The sequence below is a fragment of the Equus asinus genome, chromosome 20 (assembly GCF_041296235.1).
Source record: "Equus asinus isolate D_3611 breed Donkey chromosome 20, EquAss-T2T_v2, whole genome shotgun sequence".
Lineage (NCBI taxonomy): Eukaryota > Metazoa > Chordata > Mammalia > Perissodactyla > Equidae > Equus > Equus asinus.
The window spans coordinates 87918113-87939763 of record NC_091809.1 but is presented as its reverse complement, the minus strand read 5'-3'; the positions used below and the strand labels follow the sequence as shown (position 1 = coordinate 87939763).

Sequence of the window (21651 nt, the reverse complement as noted above, 5' to 3'; positions counted from 1 at the left end):
ACATACCATGTCCATGGCTAACATCACAATCTTCATGCCGTCCATGTTGGCACTAATTGGAATCCCAGGCCTAGAGTCCGTGCAGTGCTGGATTGGGATCCCATTCTGTGTAATGTATCTCACTGCTGTGATTGGAAATTCCTTGCTTCTGATCATCATTGTATCAGAGCGTAGCCTCCATGAGCCCATGTACATTTTCTTAGGCATGCTGGCAGTCATAGATATTGCACTTGGTACCAGCATTGTCCCCAAGATGCTCGGAATCTTCTGGTTTCATATTCAAGAGATTTATTTTGATTCCTGCTTGTTTCAAATGTGGCTCATCCACACATTTCAGATCATGGAGTCAGGCATCCTGCTGGCCATGGCGCTGGACCGCTATGTGGCCATCTGTTATCCACTAAGACATACTTCCATCTTCACCCACCAGCTAATCACCCAAATAGGGGCTGTAGTAACACTCAGGGCTGCCATTCTTGTAGCCCCATGCCTAGTACTTATAAAGTGTCGGTTCCAATTTTATCATACAACAATCATCTCCCACTCCTACTGTGAGCACATGGCCATTGTGAAACTGGCTGCAGAAAATGTCCGTGTCAACAAAATCTATGGTTTGTTTGTCGCCTTCACTGTTGGAGGGTTTGACCTCACATTCATCGCTTTGTCCTATATACAGATATTTATCACAGTTTTTCGTTTGCCCCAGAAAGAAGCTAGGTTGAAAGCTTTCAATACTTGCATTGCTCACATCTGTGTCTTCCTCCAGTTCTACCTCCTTGCCTTCTTCTCCTTCTTCACACACAGGTTTGGTTCTCATATCCCCCCTTATATCCATATTCTCTTTGCCAGCTTCTACGTGCTGGTCCCTCCATTTCTGAATCCACTTGTCTATGGTGCAAAGACCAAGCAGATTCATATTCATGGTGTAAAAATGTTCTGTTCATAAAGTCCACCTTGATTAATACCTTCGTGCCTTCCTCTTTATGCAATAACAATAGTCTCTCAAAACTAAACAAAACAGAAAAATTCCACATTATTTCCAATGCTTGATTTATTAATTGATTAATAAATTAATTGATTAACTGTCAATTCACTAATGCTATTTAATTGTTTTGTGAAATTTCCCAGCATTTTAAGTGATTTTCAGATCCTGATAGCCCATGACAACAGTCAGTTGGGTTGTGGATCTACCTGGGTAATGAGAGTAGGAAACACAGAAAGAACAAAATACTGAACATCTGTCATTTCCTTTGCTCTGTTATGTTTTAGTCCCTGCTTGAGTTTCCTCCTCTAAGAATTCTTCTCAGAACGATTCAGGAATTACTATGTATCTCTCACTAATTTAAATGTGCCCACGGCATATTGTTCTAGGTTTCTAGGTACTCACTGAAAACAAGTGTTGATTGCGTTTCTTGATCTTCCCAGTCATTTAAAAAAAAAAAAATCAGAGGAAATGCATCTTAACCATGTTCTACCAAATAAAACAAAACAACAACAATAATAAAAAAACTCCTTCAGGATCTAATAAGGCAACAAAGTCTAAAAATAACCGTACATTTCCAGGGTCTTTCAGAGAGTTATAGGCACAAAAATCAGGAGAACTCATGCTTTCCATTTTATACAATACTTTTTCTGCTACCTCCACCATTTACTTCTTTATTAATTCACCAAATGTTATTAAAAACCTACAATATCATAAGTATTATGCCAGAAATTAGTGGCATAGCAGTAAATTTGATACATTGGTTCTTTCATAATTTTGCAGCCTTACATTTCTGAGAAAGAGAGTAAGGAAAATGGGAGAGAAGTATAGTGGCCTACACAGATTGTGGGGTTAGCCAAGAGAATGAAGCGTTGAATCTAACTGAAAGCCTCAGTCAGGAGAGTTACATTTGTTTTGTTTTCTATTCTAAGCAGGAAGTCTGATTCTTGAGGAATGATGAATGAGTGGCCAAGCAAATAAGAACACACTGTGCCAAGTAGATGATAGAGGAGATTTAAACTAAAGAATGTGATTTAAATTCACTGCACAGTTTATTTTTTTCTTTCAATGTAAGGAGCAATCCGGAAAATACGAATATCAGGAATGGCTGTAGGTGCTGTGCAGAGTTGTTGTACTTTATTCTGAAAGCTATAATGTGTCATTGGAGACTTTTTCTCTATGAGTAAGGCATCTATTCTTTCTGTGAAGGCATATGCATGTGTGGGTGTGGGTGTGTATGTGTGTCAGTATGTGGGTGCTTGTCTATATACTAGAGCATGTGGCAATGTATCTTCTCAGTAGATATAAAACATCTTGTAGCAAATTGATTGGGTCTCAGTGTACCTAGATATTTCATCAAACATTATTCTGATTGTTGCCGTAAGAATATTGTTGGATGAGATTAACATTTAAATTGGTAGACTAAGTAAAGCAGATAGCCCTCCATAATGTGGTGGTCCACAATCAGTTGAAGATCTGAATAGAATGAAAAAGCTGACCTGTACCCAAGTAAGAGAGAAATCTGCCCAACTGAGTCCTTCGCATAGGCACATTGACCTTTTTGCTATATTTGGTCTTGAAGTGAAACATTGGCCTTTCCTGTGTCTTGCGTTTGCTGGCCTTCAGACTGAAACTACACCATCAGCTCTTCTGGTTCTTAGGTTCTTAGGCCTTCAAACTCAAATGAACTAAACCATTGGCTCTCCTGGTCCTCCAGTTTGCTAACTCATCCTGCAGAACCTGAGATTGCCAACCTCCGTAATTGTTTGAGCCAATTCCTTTTAATAATTTTTTTCTCTTCCTCTCTCTATTATATGTATCCTATTAGTTCTGTTACTCTGAAAAGTTGTCAATAATATATATAAATTTTAAAAATGACTTTAATTTAAGAGTCGAAACTGAAATTAAGGAGGCCAGCCCAGTGGCACAGTGGTTAAGTTCACAAGTTCTGCTTCAGTGACCTGAGCTTTGCGGGTTTGTAACCCAGGTGGGGACCTACGCATTGCTTTGCAAGCCATGCTGTGGCAGGCGTTCCACATAAAATAGAGGAAGATGGGCGCAGATGTTAGCTCAGGGCCAGTCTTCCTCAGCAAAAAGCAGAGGGTGGGCAGCAGATGTTAGCTCAGGGCTAATCTCCCTCAACAAAAAAGCAAATTAAAAGTTATGATAGGTTTCTGGTAAATACCTGCGCCCGTATTTTAGGATTTCATACTTTTAGGTGATAACTCTAAAAAGAACAGAGTATTTGAGCAGAGAATACTGATATTGTCTCCTGTGGGCAAGGCCTTAGCCTAACACACACAATGCCAATTTTCAAACTTTATTTGTAGGGGGCACAATTTTTTAATTTGAAAAATCTTAAGGAGTATATCAAAAAGCTAATGCCATTAATTAATAAGTGATATTAGCAAAATTGTAAGATATAAGGTTCATTTAAAAATTGTTTTGTAATCTACATACTGGAAAAACTAACTAGAATGTAAAATAATCGTAATTTGCTATAGATATAAAAGCATGACATTTAGGATACATTTATGTGTACAAAAAATAAAAGACTTTCAAGGATTCTTCACTTAAAATTGCAAAACGTTGAGAGAAAGTATATAAGACCTAAAGAAATAGAGAACTATACCATGCTCATGGATGGGAAAAATCAATATTGTTAAGAGGTCAATTCTCTTTCAACGTATCTAAAAAGTCAAAGCCGTCCTGAATAGAATCCTAACAAACATTTGTGACAAGAATTGAGAAGCTACTTCTATATTTTATATGGAAACTCAAAGGTACTAGATCAATAACAATCTTAAGGTAAAAATTAATTTTGAGTATGTATGATATCTGAAATTAGTACTTAGTATAAATCTATAATAATCAAGACAGTTTGTTATCAGCATTAAGACGAAGAAATAGATTAATGAAACAGAATAGACAAGCTGCAAGTAAACCCACATTGGGATAGTCAATTGATTTTCTATGCTTCCCATAGCAATTCAATGGAAAGTAGAAAGCATTTTCAAAACATAGAACTGCAACAATTGGTAAAAATCTATATGTAAAGAATCTTAACTTCTATTACTTACCATACAAAACAGTAATAAATTGAAGTGTAGAAGCTAAATATAAACCTTCTAGGAGGGGCCAGCCCGATGGCGCAGCAGTTAAGTGTGCATGTTCCGCTTTGGTGGCCCAGGGTTTGCCAGTTCGAATCCCGGGTGTGGACATGGTACTACTTGGAATGCCATGCTGTGGTAGGCGTCCCACATAGAAAGTAGAGGATGATGGGCATGGATGTTAGCTCAGGGCCAGGATTCCTCAGCAAAAAGAGGAGGACTGGCAGCAGTTAGCTCAGGGCTAATCTTCCTCAATAAATAAATAAATAAATAAACAAACAAATAAAAATAAATTAAGCCTTCTAGGAAGAAAAACATAGAATAAATATAGAATATCTATGTGACTTGGGGATAGGCAAAGATTTCCTTATTAGGACACAAAAAGCTATAAGACATAATCTTTTTAACAACTTCACCTTCAACAAAAATATAATTTTGAGAAAATTAATGACCAATAAACAGACTCGAGATTGTGCCATATATATGTGTATATGAATATACACACTGACAAAGACATGAATCTAAATTTTATAAATAACTCTTACAACTACATAATTAAAAGGCAAATTTCTTGATCAGATACTTCTTAAAAAGAACTAATAAGATACCCATTAACAGCTAAAAATATCAAAACATTTTTGTGAGTGAAACAAGCTGAACAGTTCACATTTTTATGATTCTATTTATATAATGTTTTAGAACTGTTCAAATTAATCTAAAGAGAAAAAAATAAATGCCTGATCTCCTCTGCAGGGGTGAGACGTAGCAGGCATTGATTGGGAAGGGCTCTGATAATGGAACTTTCTGCCGTGCTGGAAATGCTCTCCACCTGGACAGAATTTGGGGTAAAACAACAGGCACAACATGAGCTTAAGATTTGCACATCGCACTGTACATAAATATTTCCTCAAAAACAAAAAAGTAGTGTAAGTAAATACTGAATATTCATTATGTTTCCTTTTCACAGTAATATTGACTAGCAATATAGAAACCACTCATTGTGCGTTTTAGGCTTGAAACAAGGAGAAAAATATTCAGAATGATGGAAGATAGTTTTCATAGTGTTGAGAAGACAGTTGCTGACTTGGAAAGAAATGAGACTTATATGAGCATTGAGGATTTGGATTCTGATTAGAATTTTAATTATGGATTCATCATTTTTAGTAAAGTGAGATACATGCATATGTAATATGAATCGAATTCTATAATTGTATGTTTCTGTGTGTAAACTTGTATGATGTTTATTTCTGAACATGTATTTCCTAACTCTGTTCCCTGATAGGAGCTAAAAGCAATGAGCAAACAGTAGCAACGAATGACCCCTGTGCCTAGATCTTGGTTTCTCAATCACTTTGTTCATTAAAATAGACCAGTGCTTCTTGGAAAAAATGGCTGTTTCTAGGGCTTGAGCTGGGGACGCATCAAATAATCTGGGGCCATAATGCTGTGCCAGAAAGTAAGGGAGTGCTCAAAGTATCACTGGGACATGTCAAAAGGACCCGAGATCTAGTTTGGGGGTACTCTTTCCAGACAAATTTAGGAAGTTTTGAGTATCAAAATAAATAATAATGGTAATGTTATAATCTATTGAATAAAATCACATTCTGTAAGTTCACATACATATGAATAAACTAATACATGAAAAAACTAACAAAAAATGCACTATTTGAAGAAAATAATGAAGAAACATCACAGAAACACAAAGGATGGCTATTCTAAATAAGAAATGGTTTAGATTCTTCAAAGCTTTCACTGTGAAGAAAGAAAAGGAGTCAAAAATAAAAAAAAAAAAATGCTGGGGCAGCCAGTCTCATGGCAGAATTTTGCCTGTAGGCAGCCGGTTGGGGCCTCTGCCGACAGTAACTGATTTGTGGGAGGAGCACTCCCTGTGGAGCCAACCAGGAGGAGTTCACGACAACGTGCACAGCCAAGTCATTGAATAAACATATTGAACATATTCACTATTTGAATGTGAAATTCATCAGCAATCAGGATAAACTGTTCCTCCTAATCTGTGATACTATCAGTACATCATTGGTAAAGGGAATTCTATTTGTCTTTCTTTTTGCCTTAACAAAAAGATATGCATGAACTGAATTTTGGTAATAATAATACTCAATTATTGTTTTAAGTGGATAAGGAGAGAGAGTAGAACATAGCTCTCATATCTGAAATGGATCAGAACATTATCCCATCCATATTGATTCTGGTAGGAATATTATGAAGAATCCATAAGCACTAGAGAGGTACCCAGCCCATATTGGTTTTTTTCACTCCTTAATTTAGCCATTCTTCAACATGAACCCTTACCTGAAAGACAGTAATAGTGAGAAACAGAATAAACTTAAGGGAGAAATGATTGCTTCTAATTTTATGTAAGGGTCAAAGAAAATATTTCTGGAAAAAATATCCATGGGGAAATAATCTTTCGGAATGTTTTTCTATGGTTCAATTTTTGCAGAGCAAAATCCAAGCATTTAATTCTTTCTACAATATTGTGTTAACAATTGGATTTTTAAACATATGACATTATAAAAAGTATAAGATTTTCTTTAAATTGGATTAAAATAAGTCCCGGCAAAGTTAATACACATTGATGCTTCTACACTACCCGTTAAAAAATAAGTAAATAAATACATACATACATTTGCAGGAAAGAAAAAACACCTGTTAACATTGAACTTTCCTTACCTTCCTTATTGCCTCTACCCAACTTTTGTTTTCAGAATCTAGACTAACACTGTTAAGCATTGTAGCTACTAGACACATGGTAGTATTTAAATTTAAATCAAAATTAATTAAATTAAAATAAAGAGTTCAGTTCCTCAATTTCTTATAAGCCGTATTTCAATTAGTCAATGGTCACATGTGTCTAGTGGATATTACATTGGACTGAAGACATATAGAAAAATTTGATTGTTACAGAAAGTGCTATTAGACATCTGTGGTCTATATAACATAAAAAGTAAGTGAAATTTCATCCATAAGAAATTACACAGAAACTTGCTGAGAGAAACAATTCACTTATAAAAAACTACTGACTGAGGAGTCTCAATTTGTTGGAGTTTAATTACAAAATAACTATTTTCTTCCAACTATCCCCAACAACAACAGTGGGTCAAATTTCCTTCTCCAGCTAGATGATCACCACCTCACCAATGTCTTTGGATGATTCCATGGTCATTTTGAGTAGCAGAACAAAATGTTTCCAATAAATAAGACTGGATGCTGCTCATTTTTTAAAACCTCAATTTCATACTTGACTCAAAGCTCTTCTCCTCTCTTACCTCTTTCCCCACTCCACCAATCTTTAGTATTTGAAGTGGAGGAGAGGGATGTAGTTTGTCTCTGAGACAACTCCTTTCTAATTCTTCTAACATTGGTTTGTTACTCTGGATTTGGAGGCAAGATTGGAATCAAGACAGGTTGGCAAACCTCTCCATACTCAATGGTCTCCACAATGTTGGTTGAGAGGGGTCTCTGCTCTACTTCTAGTTTAGGCTGATTCCAGTCTGGTTCTGGTGGCTTCTCATGATGTGGCAACCTCTACATAAGGGTTGTACATGTAAAGTTTCATGCTGCACCTGTCTGTGTCAGAAATCCTCCCAATTTCCCGAGGACCCTCCAAAGACCAACTTACCACCTTCAACCTCACCAGGAACATGTCTTTAAAAGCAGGCACACACTCAAGCACTTCTCCTGAACGTAAGGGAATCCCATAGTGAGGGAGGAGAACAGAAAAGAAAAACGTTATGCTTTTAGAAACGGAATAAGTCTCCAGATTCTGTGACTAAGTAAATATTTAGAGGGACAGTGTCAGTCTCCCCTTTTTTGAGACGCCTCCAACCTTCTTGAGGATTTTATTGAAGCTGACTCACTTGGCTACACAGATGGAGAAACACTATTGTCTCCTTCTCCAAGGGCAGTGGAAGGAGGAAACTTCAAGGACAAATTGTGAATGTTCTCTGTCTCTCAAGTTGAGAAACAGAAGGAAATTAGGCGGGGGAGGAGAGAAGAGATGGTAACTAGTGGGACTCAGGACAAGTACCACTTAGTAAACTTGGAAGCTAGTAGTGGCTAAGGACTTGTTGGTGCCCTGTGTCTGCAGCTTTGGATTTTAGGCACAATTCTGAGACAACAGGAAAAATCTAACTCCACATTCTCTTGTACATGCAATAGGTATTAAAATCGGTCTTAAATTTCTTTCTTAAATTTTACATCCTACCATAATAGAGAAGATTTTAGTCATTTGGAGGTCTGTTCCACAACTGGTTCCACCTTATAATAGGTAAACCTTTTGATACTTGATGCTTCATGGTTTCAAATTTACTGCTTGCAGCCAACACCAGAGCTGAACAACTCTGAGTCATCCTGATAGAGAAACAGTATAGCCAGGATCTCACAGTGAGAGAATATATGGGCTTCTTTGGCCAGGCTATATTTGACAGTCAGCCAATGGCTATGAATGAGAGTAGTCAATTAACATGAGAGGTGGGACAAATGCAGGTGAAGTTTCCCCTGAATAGTAAATATTTATATTTGAATAAATTAACTCTATTATAGTGCCAAAAAGCATGAGATTCAGATGCAGCTGCCAGAGCCAATAGTCCATGTCTAACCCATACTAACTCTTTGAACTTAAACAAGTTGCAGGACTTTCTCAGCCTCCGTGTAATCATCCCTAAAATAGTGTCTTACGAGTGGCTATGAGAATAACACATGATAATGCAAATGCAGGGCTTGCGTTGATCTTAAACAGTTGGCATTAATTTTTACATAATAGTCTAATAGAATTAGAATCCATGAATTATTTTAGAGCCTTTAGAAAGACAAGCATGGGGAAAAGAAAACAAAGAGGAGGCTGTTACTTTAAAGGAAGTACTTGGCAGACTAACTTGTGCTCAGTTGTTTTACCTTTTACTGCACACAGTGCCCATCCACTGGATGGCTCTGTTCTCCATTGCTAGATGGGACTTCCCAATGTGAAATTTTTTTCAACCAAGACATCATTTTTGGTGTAACTTTCCTGTTTTGTTAAAATCACATTACAATGTGACCATTATGTAAATTTCTTTGTCCATAGAAACCACTAAGACTAATTATTTGTTGAAATACATATCTTTTTTTATGATACTTATATAAATGAGAGTCATGAAGATTCAAATCACAAAATTTCACATAAAAACAAATTTAATACTAAGAAAGGCCTCTTTTGTCTGAATGTTTATATATCTCTAACCAACAATTTGTACCAGTACTAGAATAAAGGAAAATATTTTCACTGAAATAGACATTAGGAAGTAGACATCTTTTACAACATTTAAGTAAAAATATGTTTCTTTCAAATTTTTGTAATTAGCAATAGGCTTTAAATTTAATTAAGTTATTTTCTTCTAGAGGACAACTCCAAGAAAGCAAGTACACACTTGCTATAGATTGAAATGTGTCTTCCAGATCCCTACGTTGAGCCCTAACTCCCAATGTGATGGTACTTGGAGAGGGGGCCTTTGAGACATAATTTGAGGTCGTAAGGGTAAGATCCACAAGATAGGATTAGTGACCTCATACAGAGAGCTTTCTTTCTCTTTTGCTGCTACGAGAGGACACAGCAACAAGGTAGACATTTACAAGCCAGAAACAGAGCTCTCACCAGAAACTGACCATGTTGGGATCTTCATCTTGGACTTCTAGGCTCCAGAACTGTGACAATATGAATTTCCATGTTTAAGCCACCTAACCAATGAAATTTTGTTATGGCACCCACAGCTAACCAAAGCAGAAATCAAATTTTTATTATCAACAAAAAGATCTGAGTATGTTGAAACAAATGTACACATTGTCACAAAAATATTAAATTAAATGACAAAAAAAAGAGAAAGAGAGAGAAAGAATAAGAGGAGGGATGATAACAAGAAGCAGAATAGGAAGACCCAGAACCTTCTTACTCCCACACAGACACCCACTCAACAACACGCCTGAATTTGAGTGCTGACAGGAAAGCTGCCAGGTTGGGGGGTCACTGAGCCCAAAAGCAATGGTTTGAACTAGCGTGCACCTACTCTGCGTAATATTCATCTTCCATCCCAACTCGGTGTGGAAGGAGCTGGAAGAATCTTCAACTCCTCGCTTCTCCCTGGGGAGGGAAAGTGTTGGAGCAAGTATCCAAAGATCTGATTTTTGAGGGGCTGCTGAAGGCACTGGTTTCTGTCTTACCATCCTGGAGCACTGATGGACACTGGCATATTCTAGATGCCTGTGTACTGCAGAGAATGAAAGAGCTGGGTAGCTTTCTGCTGCTCCAGAGAACATGCAGTACCATACAGCTGCCAGATGGAGAAGAAAATTATGAGTTCCTGAAAAAAATAAACCATCAAATCCCTCTAATTGGGAACTGAGATGCACAAATCCATATAAAACACACTCAGAGAAATACCAGAATCTCTGACCAGAACGATTGGTGAAGATTGTTCCCTGTACAAAGACAGGTCATAAATACGGTAAGAGGTGGCTGTTTTGTCAAATGCATAGATCCCAGCACAAAGTCACAAGACACATGGAGGAACATGAAAGCCTAGTTCAATCAGAGGAACAACATAAACCTCCAGAAACAATCTTAAAGAATCAGAGGTATATGAATTAGCTGAAAAATAATTGACAGTAACTATCATAAAAATGTTCAATTAGCTATGGAGAAAAATACATGAACAAAATGACAATATTAACAGACAGAGAAAGCATAAAAAATATCAAACATAAATTTTAGAGCTGAAGAATACAATAACAAAATTTGTAAATTGACATTTTTCATATCCTGGGGGAAATGTTTTTTTGAAGAAAAGGTAAGTACAGGTTTTAGGGAATCACCATGCACAAAAATCCCCAGGCGTTTTGGAAAATTATAAGGCAAAGCCACTCATAGGAGGTCCCGGAAGCATATAATGTTATGAGTTGAAGTGACCAGTGAAGGACAGGGACATGAAGAGGATGGATCTAGTCCTATGAAAAACAATGTCTAGAAGAAAAATTTCACCTCTACAGAAATTGTATTTTGAGTGGATAGAAGATGTGTAAGGCTTTAAGTTAAGAAACCCTTATATTTTCTGTAGAATTGTGTGTTATTATGAATAGTAAAAAATAAATAATTATTCACACTAAGGACTATAATGGTTATTGATGGAGAGAGAGAATAGCAGTGGACATAGATTGGCATTTGAAATTAATATAAGAGATAAACAAATAACAGAGCACACTGAGAACAAGTTCCTTTCAGAACTGTGAAGGAAAACACTCGTGGGTTCAAACAAGCCATGCTGTGGCAGGCTCCGACATATAAAATAGAGGAAGTTGGGCATGGATGTTAGCTCAGGGCCAGTCTTTCTCAGCAAAAAGAGGAGGATTGGCAGCAGATGTTAGCTCAGGGCTAATCTTCCTCAAAAAAAAAAAGAGGAAAAAAGAAACCAAAACAAATAGAATATGATGACAACAGATTAATCATGTGAATTGAAAAAATACATTTAAAGCATAAAAATGCACCAAAGCACATTAATGAAATGAGAAAAACACCTATATTTGCAAAACTCAAGTTAAAAAGAAAAGATCTACCGAATTGTATCAAGAAAAAAGAAACATTCAATATGCTTCAGAATACATGGTTTAATTTATCCTCTGGAAAACAAGTGAATTCAAACAACAAAGATCTTAAAAATTTACATTATGAAATTGAAAAAATAATTTTTAAATGCAGAATTCAGTGTATAATATGACTGTGGGTTGGCAGTCAAGCTATTTAAGATTATAATTAAAGACAATAATAACAAGGTGTAATAATTGGGCAACTACTTTTTGTATCCTTTTTTGGGGGGGGGGGAGGTGAGAAAGATTGGCCCTGAGCTAACATCTGTTGCTAATCTTCCACTTTTTGCTTGGGGAAGATTGTCATTGAGCTAACATCTGTGCCAGTCTTCCTCTATTTTGTATGTGGTATGCTGCCACAGCATGGCTTAATGAGTGATGCATAATTAACACCCAGGATCTGAACCTGTGAACCATGGGCTGCTGAAGCAGAGTGCTCAAACTTAACCACTATGACACCAGGCTGACCCCTACTTTTTGTAGCTTAAATAGATGATTATACATAGGTCAATTACTAAGAGCAGACAGTTCAGTTCAAATAAAAAAAAAAGATAATATCCTTACCTTTAGAATTTAATCTTTGATTTAAGTGATTAGAAGGAAATAAGTAATAAAGCCACCAGTGCAAGCATATCCTCATTATTGTTTGAAATATAATTCACATACAGAAAAGTGAAAAGAGTAAAAAAAAAAAAAAAATTATAAAGGAAATAGCCAGGAAACTCCCATCTAGGCAAAGAAATAAATCACTGTTCATTCCCTACTTGCTTTGCATGTGTCCCTTTGTCCTCACAATTTCCACTCTTCCCAAAGGTAATCTCTGTACTAACATCTAATACTATAATTATGTCCTTGTTTTTCTCTCTATATTTACAACCTAAGCATGCATTCTTAAACCTTATAGTTTAGTTGTGCTGGTTTTAAAATTTTATATAAATGGAATCACATAGTACATATTTTTCTGCCTTGTATTTGTGAATTTCATCCAGGATATTGTTTGTACCTCTGTTATGCTCATTTTCTTCCTTCATAATGCACCATGGTATACATATATTATGATTTCTTTACCCATCCTATGTTGATGGACATTGAGAAAGGTCAATTATGAAGAATATGCCCATAACCATTCTTGTATACGTATCTTGGTGCACCAAAAATGACGATTTCTGTACCTGAATGTCTAACTGCTAATTCATAGGGTACTGACGTCTTCAACATTAGTAGATAACGTCAAACATTTCTGAATTCTAGAACCGATTAAACCCACTAGCCAAATAGAAGAATTTACATTGCCTAATATCTTTGTTAGTACTTGATACAGCCTTTCGTAATTTTAGCCACGTAGTGTGGTATAATAGTAGCTCTTTGTGATTTAGCTGGCATTTTCTTGATAACTGATTAGATGGAATCAAAGTTTTATATATTTATGGCACATTTGGATATTCTTTTTCACAAATTAAAGACTTTTGTCTATTTTCTACTGGATTACCTCTACTGTTTTTAGTTAATATTTATAAGATTTTTACATATTTTAGAAACAATCCTTTTCTATGTAATATGTATTGAAAATATTTTCTTCTTCTTTGTAGGATACTCATGATGTACTTTTGAAAATCAGATGTCCTTATTTCAAAGTAATCCAAATTACTAAATATTTAAATAAGGGCTACTGCTTTCCAGGCTTGTTTAAAAACTCTTGTCTATTACGTGTTTATGAATGTAGTCACCTTATATAGCGTTTTTCTTTCATATTTAGATGTAAAGTCCATTTAGAATTGCTTTTTAGTTATAAGTGCATTCAGATGTACTGCATATTTTTTAAACTTTATTATAAAAAATGGACACTAACTGTACATATTTAAAATATACTATTTGATAAGTCTTGACATATGCATATATCCATGAAACCATTACCACAATCAATCCATCACTCCCCAAAGTTTCCTCATGTGCCTTTGTAATACGTCCCTCCATCTGCCCCAATCTGCAGGCAACCACTTATCTACTTATAATGACTAAAGATCAGTTTGCATTTTCTAGAATTTATGGAAAGGCAATGATACAATCCGTAAGTCCATTTTTGTTCTGGTTTCTTTCACTTGTCTTAATTATTCTGAGACTCATTCATCAATAGTTCTCTCCTATTTGTTGCTAAATGGTATTCTATAGTATGGATTTACTACAATTTGTTTACACATTCATTTATTCATGGATTTGGGTTCTTTCCAATTTGTGGCTGTAACAACTAAAGCTGCTATGAACATACAGTTGCAAATCTTTGTATGAACCTGTGCTTTCATTTTCTTGAGCAAACACCTAGGTGTAAAATGGCTGGGACATAGTATAGGCATATGTTTATGTTAGGAACTGCCAAGCTGTTTTCCAAAAATTGTAACACTTAACATTCCCCCTACATTTTATGAGAATTTCAGAACTTGCCAGTATTTGGTAAGCTTTTGTTTTAAATTTTAACTCTTTTGATGATTGCATAGTAGTATATTTTTCTGGTTTTAATTTGCACTTCCCTCATGACTAATGGTGTTGAGCACTTTTCTTGTGATTATTGATATATTTATATCCTAGTTTGTTAAACATCTGTTCAAGTCTTTTGCCCATTTCTCCATTGGGTTGCTTATCTTCTTACTATTAAATTTTCTTGTATATATATGTTCTGGACCCTAGTCCTCTTGCTGATATATGTATTGTGAATATGTTCTACCAGTTTATGACTTGTGTTTTTATTTTCTTATTGGTATCTTTCAAAGAACGAAAGTTATTTTTTAATAAAGTGCGATTTTATCCCTTCTTATTTTCCATTTGTGTTTTTCTAAAATATCTACCCCAAATTCACAAAGATTTATTGCTATGTTTTTTATCTAAAATTTTTGAAGTATTGTATTTTCAATTTAGGTCAATGAAACATTTTGAGTATATTTTTTGTGTAATATAAGCTTGGCAGTCATTTTCATTTTTCATACAGACACACAGTTGATAGATCATTATTTGTTGAGGAAATATTATTTATCTATCATATTTCCTTGGCACCTTTGTTGAAAATCCTTTGCCTATATATGGGTGGATCAATACCTAATTACCCATCCCTGGTGATCTAATGGTTAAGATTTGACACTCTCACCATCAAGGCCCAGGTTCATTTCTGGTAAGGGAACCACACCAGCCCACCACCCGTCTGTCAGTTATCATACTGTGGCAGCTGCGTGTTGCTGTGATGCTGAAAGCTAGTGTGCTGATATTTATTTCAAATACCAGCATGGTGGAAAAAGGACCTGGCCACCCACTTAGGAAGAGCTATGGAGCATTGTCTGATACAAGACCAGAAAGGTAAGAGGAAGCTGCAAAAAAGACTGGGTAAGGTTCTGCTCTGCTGCACACAGAGTTGCTAAGAATCAGCTCAAGGGCACCATGAACAACAACGCTTAATTACCGTAATCACTATAGTTTTATGGTAAATCTCCCAAATTGGGTTAGGTCAGGCCTCCCACTCTATCCTTTTATTTAAAAAGTATTTTTGTTGAGTCTTTTGCATTTCCATATAATTTATAGAAACAGCTTGTCACTATTCCCAAAAGGCTGCTAGGATTTTGATTGAGACTGCATTTAAGAGTAATTAAGGGAGAATGTCATCTTAACAACATTGATTCTTTTAAATATGGACATAGTGTACCTCTCTTTTTAGGTCTTTAGTTTCTGTTCAAAATTTCCAAATTTTCATTTTAGAAATCTTGAAAGTGTTTTTTTTTGGCTGAGGAAGATGATCTGTGCCAATCTTCCTCTATTTTATGTGTGAGACACTGCCACAGCACGGCCTGATGAGTAGTGTGTAGGTCCATGCCAGGGATCAGAGCTCGCAAACCCTCAGCTGCTGAAGCAGAGGATGAGAACTTAACTACTGTACCACCAGTCCTGCCCCAAAAATATTCTTTAAAAATTATTCCTAATTATTTTCTGTTTTGTTGCTACTTTAATTGTAATTTAAAATTTTATTTTTAAGTGTTTGCTGCTACTCTATAATGTCAGTTTGTTTCTGTATTAACTTTTTTATCCTGTGACTCACTGGATTTACTTAATAGTTCTACTAAGTCATTTGCATTTTCCCTTGAGTTTTTCTACATAAATAGACAAGTCATGCAAAAATAGGATAGTTTGATTTCTTCTATTCTCATTTTGATGGCTTTTATTTATTTTTCTTTCCATATTGCTATGATTTGGACTTCCATACAATATTGAATAGAAGTATTGACATACGGCATCCTTGAGTTATTCTCAATCTAATGGAAAAATTTTAGTTTTACATTATTAAGTATAATTTAACCATAGTTTTTTTACAAATAAATTGTATCAGTTTAAGTAAGTTCTCTGTTATTCCTAGTTTTCAGATGGTTTTATTTCGCATGGATGTTAAATATTTTCATATGCTTTCTCTGCAATTATTGAATTAGTCACATGACTTCTGTCCTTTATTCTGTGTACATGGTTAATTTCATCAATTGACTTTCTTTTTCTTGCTTACGTAATATTTAGTTGACACGTATAATTATAACAACAAACATAACACACATATATTTAGACTTAGAGGCAAGCAGCTGACTGCTGACCAAGCTCAAAATTCAGCTGGTGAGGAGAGAAGTGAGGAGACTGCAAGAGCACCAGCTCACTTCCCTGGAGCATCGGTTGGTACGTCTGGCAAGTGGAGAGTGGCAGTAAGCTCTGTAGGTCAGTCCAGAAGTCAATTAAGAGCTTCTGTTGCCTTATTCTTATTTTACAGATGATGGAACTGAGGCTCAGAAGAGTTAATGTAAGTATCTGGGAGCACAAAGAGCCCAAGTTTGAGCTCTGGTTAAGAAGGGGCAGAGCTATTTCATTCCAAAAGTTGGCTCTTGACCACAGCATGCTGAGCTCATGATTCATTGTTTTATATAATGCATATACCTCCAGCCTTTGTTTTATCTCAGATAACCAGTGGAATGTCTACACCAGCCAGCACATGATTCAAATAACAGGGAAGAACCATTATCTATTGGTATTTATTTGATCCTGTCAGGACTAGAGAGTCTTATGTTCTTAGTTATATCTAAATCTACCTTCATTTGCCCTAGAGATGTTTTTTCACAGCATTGTGTTATCCCTCCTGTCCTCTCTGCTGAGCAAACCCCAGCCAGCCTACTGAAATAATGAGATTGAGAACCTTCTCCAGCTGATTTCAGGTTGGCTTCCAGTCAGCCCACAGATCCATTTGGCATTTTGGTTGCCTTTTTGTCTCCTTTCCAGGACAAATTTGTTCCAAGCTGCAGATACAGGTTCATATAAACTTTTTAATGTCTGAAGAAGGCCTGGCCCTAAAGTAATGGTGCATACACACTCAATGAGGGTCTGCTCCACTCCTAGGTTTGAGATCCCCTTCAACTGGGGGCTCCAGCTAATTAGACCCAGAGTCCAGGGTAACAGGCAACCACCTGTAGTAGCTAGAGGTTTTGAGATACATGTCACACAGATGTATCTGCTATCTATGATGCAATGAGCTTTTCCAAATGAAAGACTTACTCCAAGAAGCTTGAAATGAGAGCTTGAAGGGATCGCCTTAGTTAAAGTTGGACAAAGTTCATAATCCAGGAATCAGACAGATCTGAGTTTCTGCACTGCCCTTCCATTAACTCCTGTATACGCCTGGGCATTTCATTTCTTCTTTGCTTAAATGGGGCTCCCAGCATCACCTCAGAGACCGGTTGTGAAGAATAAGTGAGAAAATGCTCCCCAAGCACGTAGCACAGGTCCTGGCCCAAATGCATCTTACATAATCATGACCAGGCATGAACACCCCTAAAATTAAGATCCAGAGAAAAATGAGTACAGGACCAAATGCTAAGAAGCAGAAATGAATGGAGCAGGAGGCTGGAATTGCTGCACAGCTGGTTCCTCTAGCTGAACAAGGTCAATGTCTGGGCAAGTTTCGGTGATGGGAAGCATGCTAGGTGGGATAACAGAATCCCTGGGAGGTATTTTATTTATTTAATCATTTATTTTCATTGAGTCATAATTCAGATAGTATAAAATTTGTCATTCTAAAGTGTACAATATAGTGGTTTTTAATGTACTGTAGAGACTGTACAATCATCACCACTATGAAATTCCAGAATATTTTCGTCATCTTAAAAAGTAACCTACCCTCATTAACAGTCACTCCCCATTACCTCCATCATCTCACCCCAGTGTTGGCAACCACTAATCTCTTTCTGTCTCTATGGGTTTGCCTTTCTAGATGTTTTATGTGAAAGAAACGTGGTATGTGGCTTTTTGTGTCTGCCTTCTTATGCTTAACATAATAGTTTCAAGGTTCATCCCTCTACCTGGTGCCAGCGCTGCATTCCTTTGTATGGTTGAATAATAGTCCATTGTATGGATACTTTTGTTTATCTGTCTATCAGTTGAGGGACATTTAGATTGTTTCTACTTTTTGGCTATCATTAGCCATCATTAAAAAAGCATCACTAAAGGGCCCACTTGAGCTTATTTATCATCAATTTATAAGAAGTCTAGGCAGCATTCTTATGCACTTTTCTTCAGTCATATCATTTGCAAGGGAGAAGGAATGCATAAAAGGGATATTTTGATTCGGTTAGGCATCAGATGAGATAGATGAGACCAGAGAGGGGTAAAGATTTGGGTATATAGCAGGTAATCACAGTAAGATGGAATATGAAATATGACAGGGATGAAGGACAGTAGAAATAAAGTAAGATGAGCTGGTTGGATGTACCTCATTGTGTTCAAGTATTGTTGAAACCAAAATGAGAGGAAATGATCTGGTGAAACACATTGGAACTAATCATCACCAGCTATAGAACATCTATTGCCTCTGGAAGGAGGGTGGGACATGCTGTTGAGTTCGGGTAGAAGTGTGATTCACACACTCCCTGATTTCAAGATACACTACAAAGCTACAGTAACCAAAACAGCATGGTACTGGCACAAAAACAGACACACAGATCAATGGAACAGAATCGAGAATCCAGAAATAAACCCACACACATACAGACAGCTAATTTTTGACAAGAGAGTCAAGAACATACAATGAAGAAATGAGAGTGTCTTCAATAAGTAGTGTTGGGAAAACAGGACAGCCACATGCAAAAGAATGAAAGTAGACCATTACCTTATACCAGGCACAAAAATCAACTCAAAATGGATTAAAGACTTGAATGTAAGACCTGAAATCATGAAACTTCTAGAAGAAAACAGAGGCAGTACACTCTTTGACATTGGTCTTAGCAGCATATTTTCAAGTACCATGTCTGACCTAGCAAGGGAAATAAAAGAAAAAATGAACAAATGGGACTACATCAAACTAAAAATCTTCCGCACAGCAAAGGAAACAATCAACAAAATGAAAAGACAACCTAACAATTGGGAGAAGATATTTGCAAACATATATCAGATGAGGGGTTAATATCCAAAGAACTCGTACATCTCAACACCAAAAAAACAACAACCCAGTTAAAAAATGGACAAAGGATTTGAACAGAGATTTCTCCAGCAAAGATATGTGGATGGCCAAGAGGCACGTGAAAAGATGTTCAGCATGATTAACTGTCAGGGAATCAACAAATCAAAACTACAATGAGATATTGCCTCAATCCAGTCAGAATGGCTATAATTAACAAGACAGGAAACAACAAATGTTGGAGAGGATGTGGAGAGAAGGGAACCCTCATACACCACTGGTGGGAGTGCAAACTGGTGCAGCCACTATGGAAAACCATGTGTAGTTTCCTCAGAAAATTAAGAATAGATCTACCATATGATCCTGCTGTTCCACTGTTAGGTATTTATCCAAAGAAATTGAAAACATAAAAGTGTAAAGATATGTGCACCCCTGTGTTCATTCCAGCATTATTCACAATAGCCAAGACTTGGAAGCAACCAAGGTGCCCATCAAAGGATGAATAGATAAAGAAGATGTGGTATATCTACAAAATGGAATACTACTCAGTCATAAGAAATGATGAAATCTGGCCATGTGTGACAACATGAATGGACCTGGAGGGTATTATGCTAAGTGAAATAAGTCAGAAGGAGATAGTCAAATACCTTATGATCTCACTCATAAGAAGAAGATAAAAACAATGACAAACAAACACACAGCAACAGAGATTGGATTGGTGGTTACTGAAGGGGAAGTGGGGTGAGTGGAGGGTGAAAGGGGTGATTAGGTTCACATGTGTGGCGATGCATTGTTATTAGTCTTTGGGTGGTGAACATGATGTAATCTGCACAGAATTCAAAATACATTACGATGTACACCTTAAAGTTATATAATGTTATAATCCAATGTTACTGTGATAAAAAAGTTTATTTTTTAAAAAAAGTGTTTCGGTTATACTGATACTTCTTTCAGTAAACAACTGAAGTATAGTATGGGTTGTCAGTTATTATGTTTAATTTCCTTGCTGTGTATCTTTTACTATATCATACTTTGGAAAAAAGAAATATTAACAACTTCCTGGTGTAGTATTCACCCAACAAGGTAAACATAGTATATGCAGTGCTTTCATACTCAGACTAAAACTATCTTCTAATATGTTGTTATTTAATTAACAAACATTTATTAATATGATTCTATATTTTAAGAACTTTGACTGGAATTTGGGATGAGGCAATAACCACAAACATACAGCCCTGTTTCTGACATTCAAGAGTACATTCTATGCATAAATATCATCTTTCTTGAATTTTTTAACTTAAATTAAAATAACACTATGTCTAACATTCATATGTATTGCATTAATTAAAGTATTTCTCCTTGACAAAACATTATGTCATTGATAAAGATATTTTGAACATTTTTTATAAACTGTTACTGTAGTTATATTATAAAATTAAAACAATATAGCTAATATAACTATCAAAAAAATAACCCATGAAAACTACTAAAGAGTAGTGCACCAAAAGATTAATAATATTTGACTTTGGGTAAGATTATGGGTGTATTTTTCCCACTTTTCTGCATTAACGAATTTTTTTACAACGAGAAAGTAAAAGCTGAAATGTATATGTATTTTAAATTAAACCATATATCAAAAATATTTGAAAGTATAGACATTCCTATGACCAAGAAATTGCTGAAAAAGCCTACGATCTCCTTCTCTAGGAAGAACTGTCTTTCTTCATCCTCTTTGTAGATAGGAAATATATCATCTGTGCCTTGCTGATTTTTTCCTCTTTTTCTTAGCAAACTTTCCGCTTAAAGAGCTTATTCTACAATAAGCCCTGTCCTCCTTCCCACGTCCAAACACACTCCTCCCTGTGGCCACTGAACTGCATTAGGGAATTCTTTGAATCTCCATGGGATGGCCAAGAGTAAATAAGTAAAATAAGAACAGGCTATTATTTGTATGGTTTTCCAATTTCTTTTCTTGGAAAAGCAAGGGATAAAGTTGGCCAATTTGCTCAGGCAAGGAATGGAGTCCCATGTTATGCATTCCGCATTTTAGGTTCCATTTCTCTGTCATGTGCTTGAGAACAAGAGGAATTTCAATCTATGATGCTGTGAGTGACACAATTGCACTGCTGACTGAGATAAGTTTACCACTGCCATCTCCTGGCCAGACTAGATATATCAGGTCCCTGAGAATGAAGAAAGATGCCAGTCCTAAGAAATGGTGGTTGTCCTCTGCCCCTAAATCTCCTTTTTTGCTCTAGAGAGTAAAAAATATCTCTCAGGATTTGCAAGAGGCTGAAGATGTTTGGCCACTGGGGACGATTATCGTAGAAAAGACAATCTTTCACAGCTGGGGCCAGCAAAGAGCAAGCTTCTCCTGTGCCAGTCACTTCCACTGCCATTTCTGGATACTGAGTAAGTTGGTAGTTAGAAATGTGTACCAGGTCAAGTGGAGATGAAAAGATATATCT

General features: G+C 36.2%; 1 protein-coding gene across 1 annotated transcript; it reads left to right on the top strand.

Annotated features, from left to right (window-relative positions):
• Positions 1–7: 7 nt before the first annotated feature.
• On the top strand, positions 8–946 carry LOC106830369 (olfactory receptor 52A1-like). Its single transcript, XM_014839950.3, has one exon. It carries the CDS (start codon positions 8–10, stop codon positions 944–946), a length of 939 nt encoding a protein of 312 aa, XP_014695436.1.
• Positions 947–21651: the final 20705 nt, after the last annotated feature.

Coding starts and splice junctions, on each gene's coding strand:
- LOC106830369 (XM_014839950.3), top strand. CDS start 8: ATGTCCATGGCTAACATCACAATCTTCATGCCGTCCATGTTGGCACTA.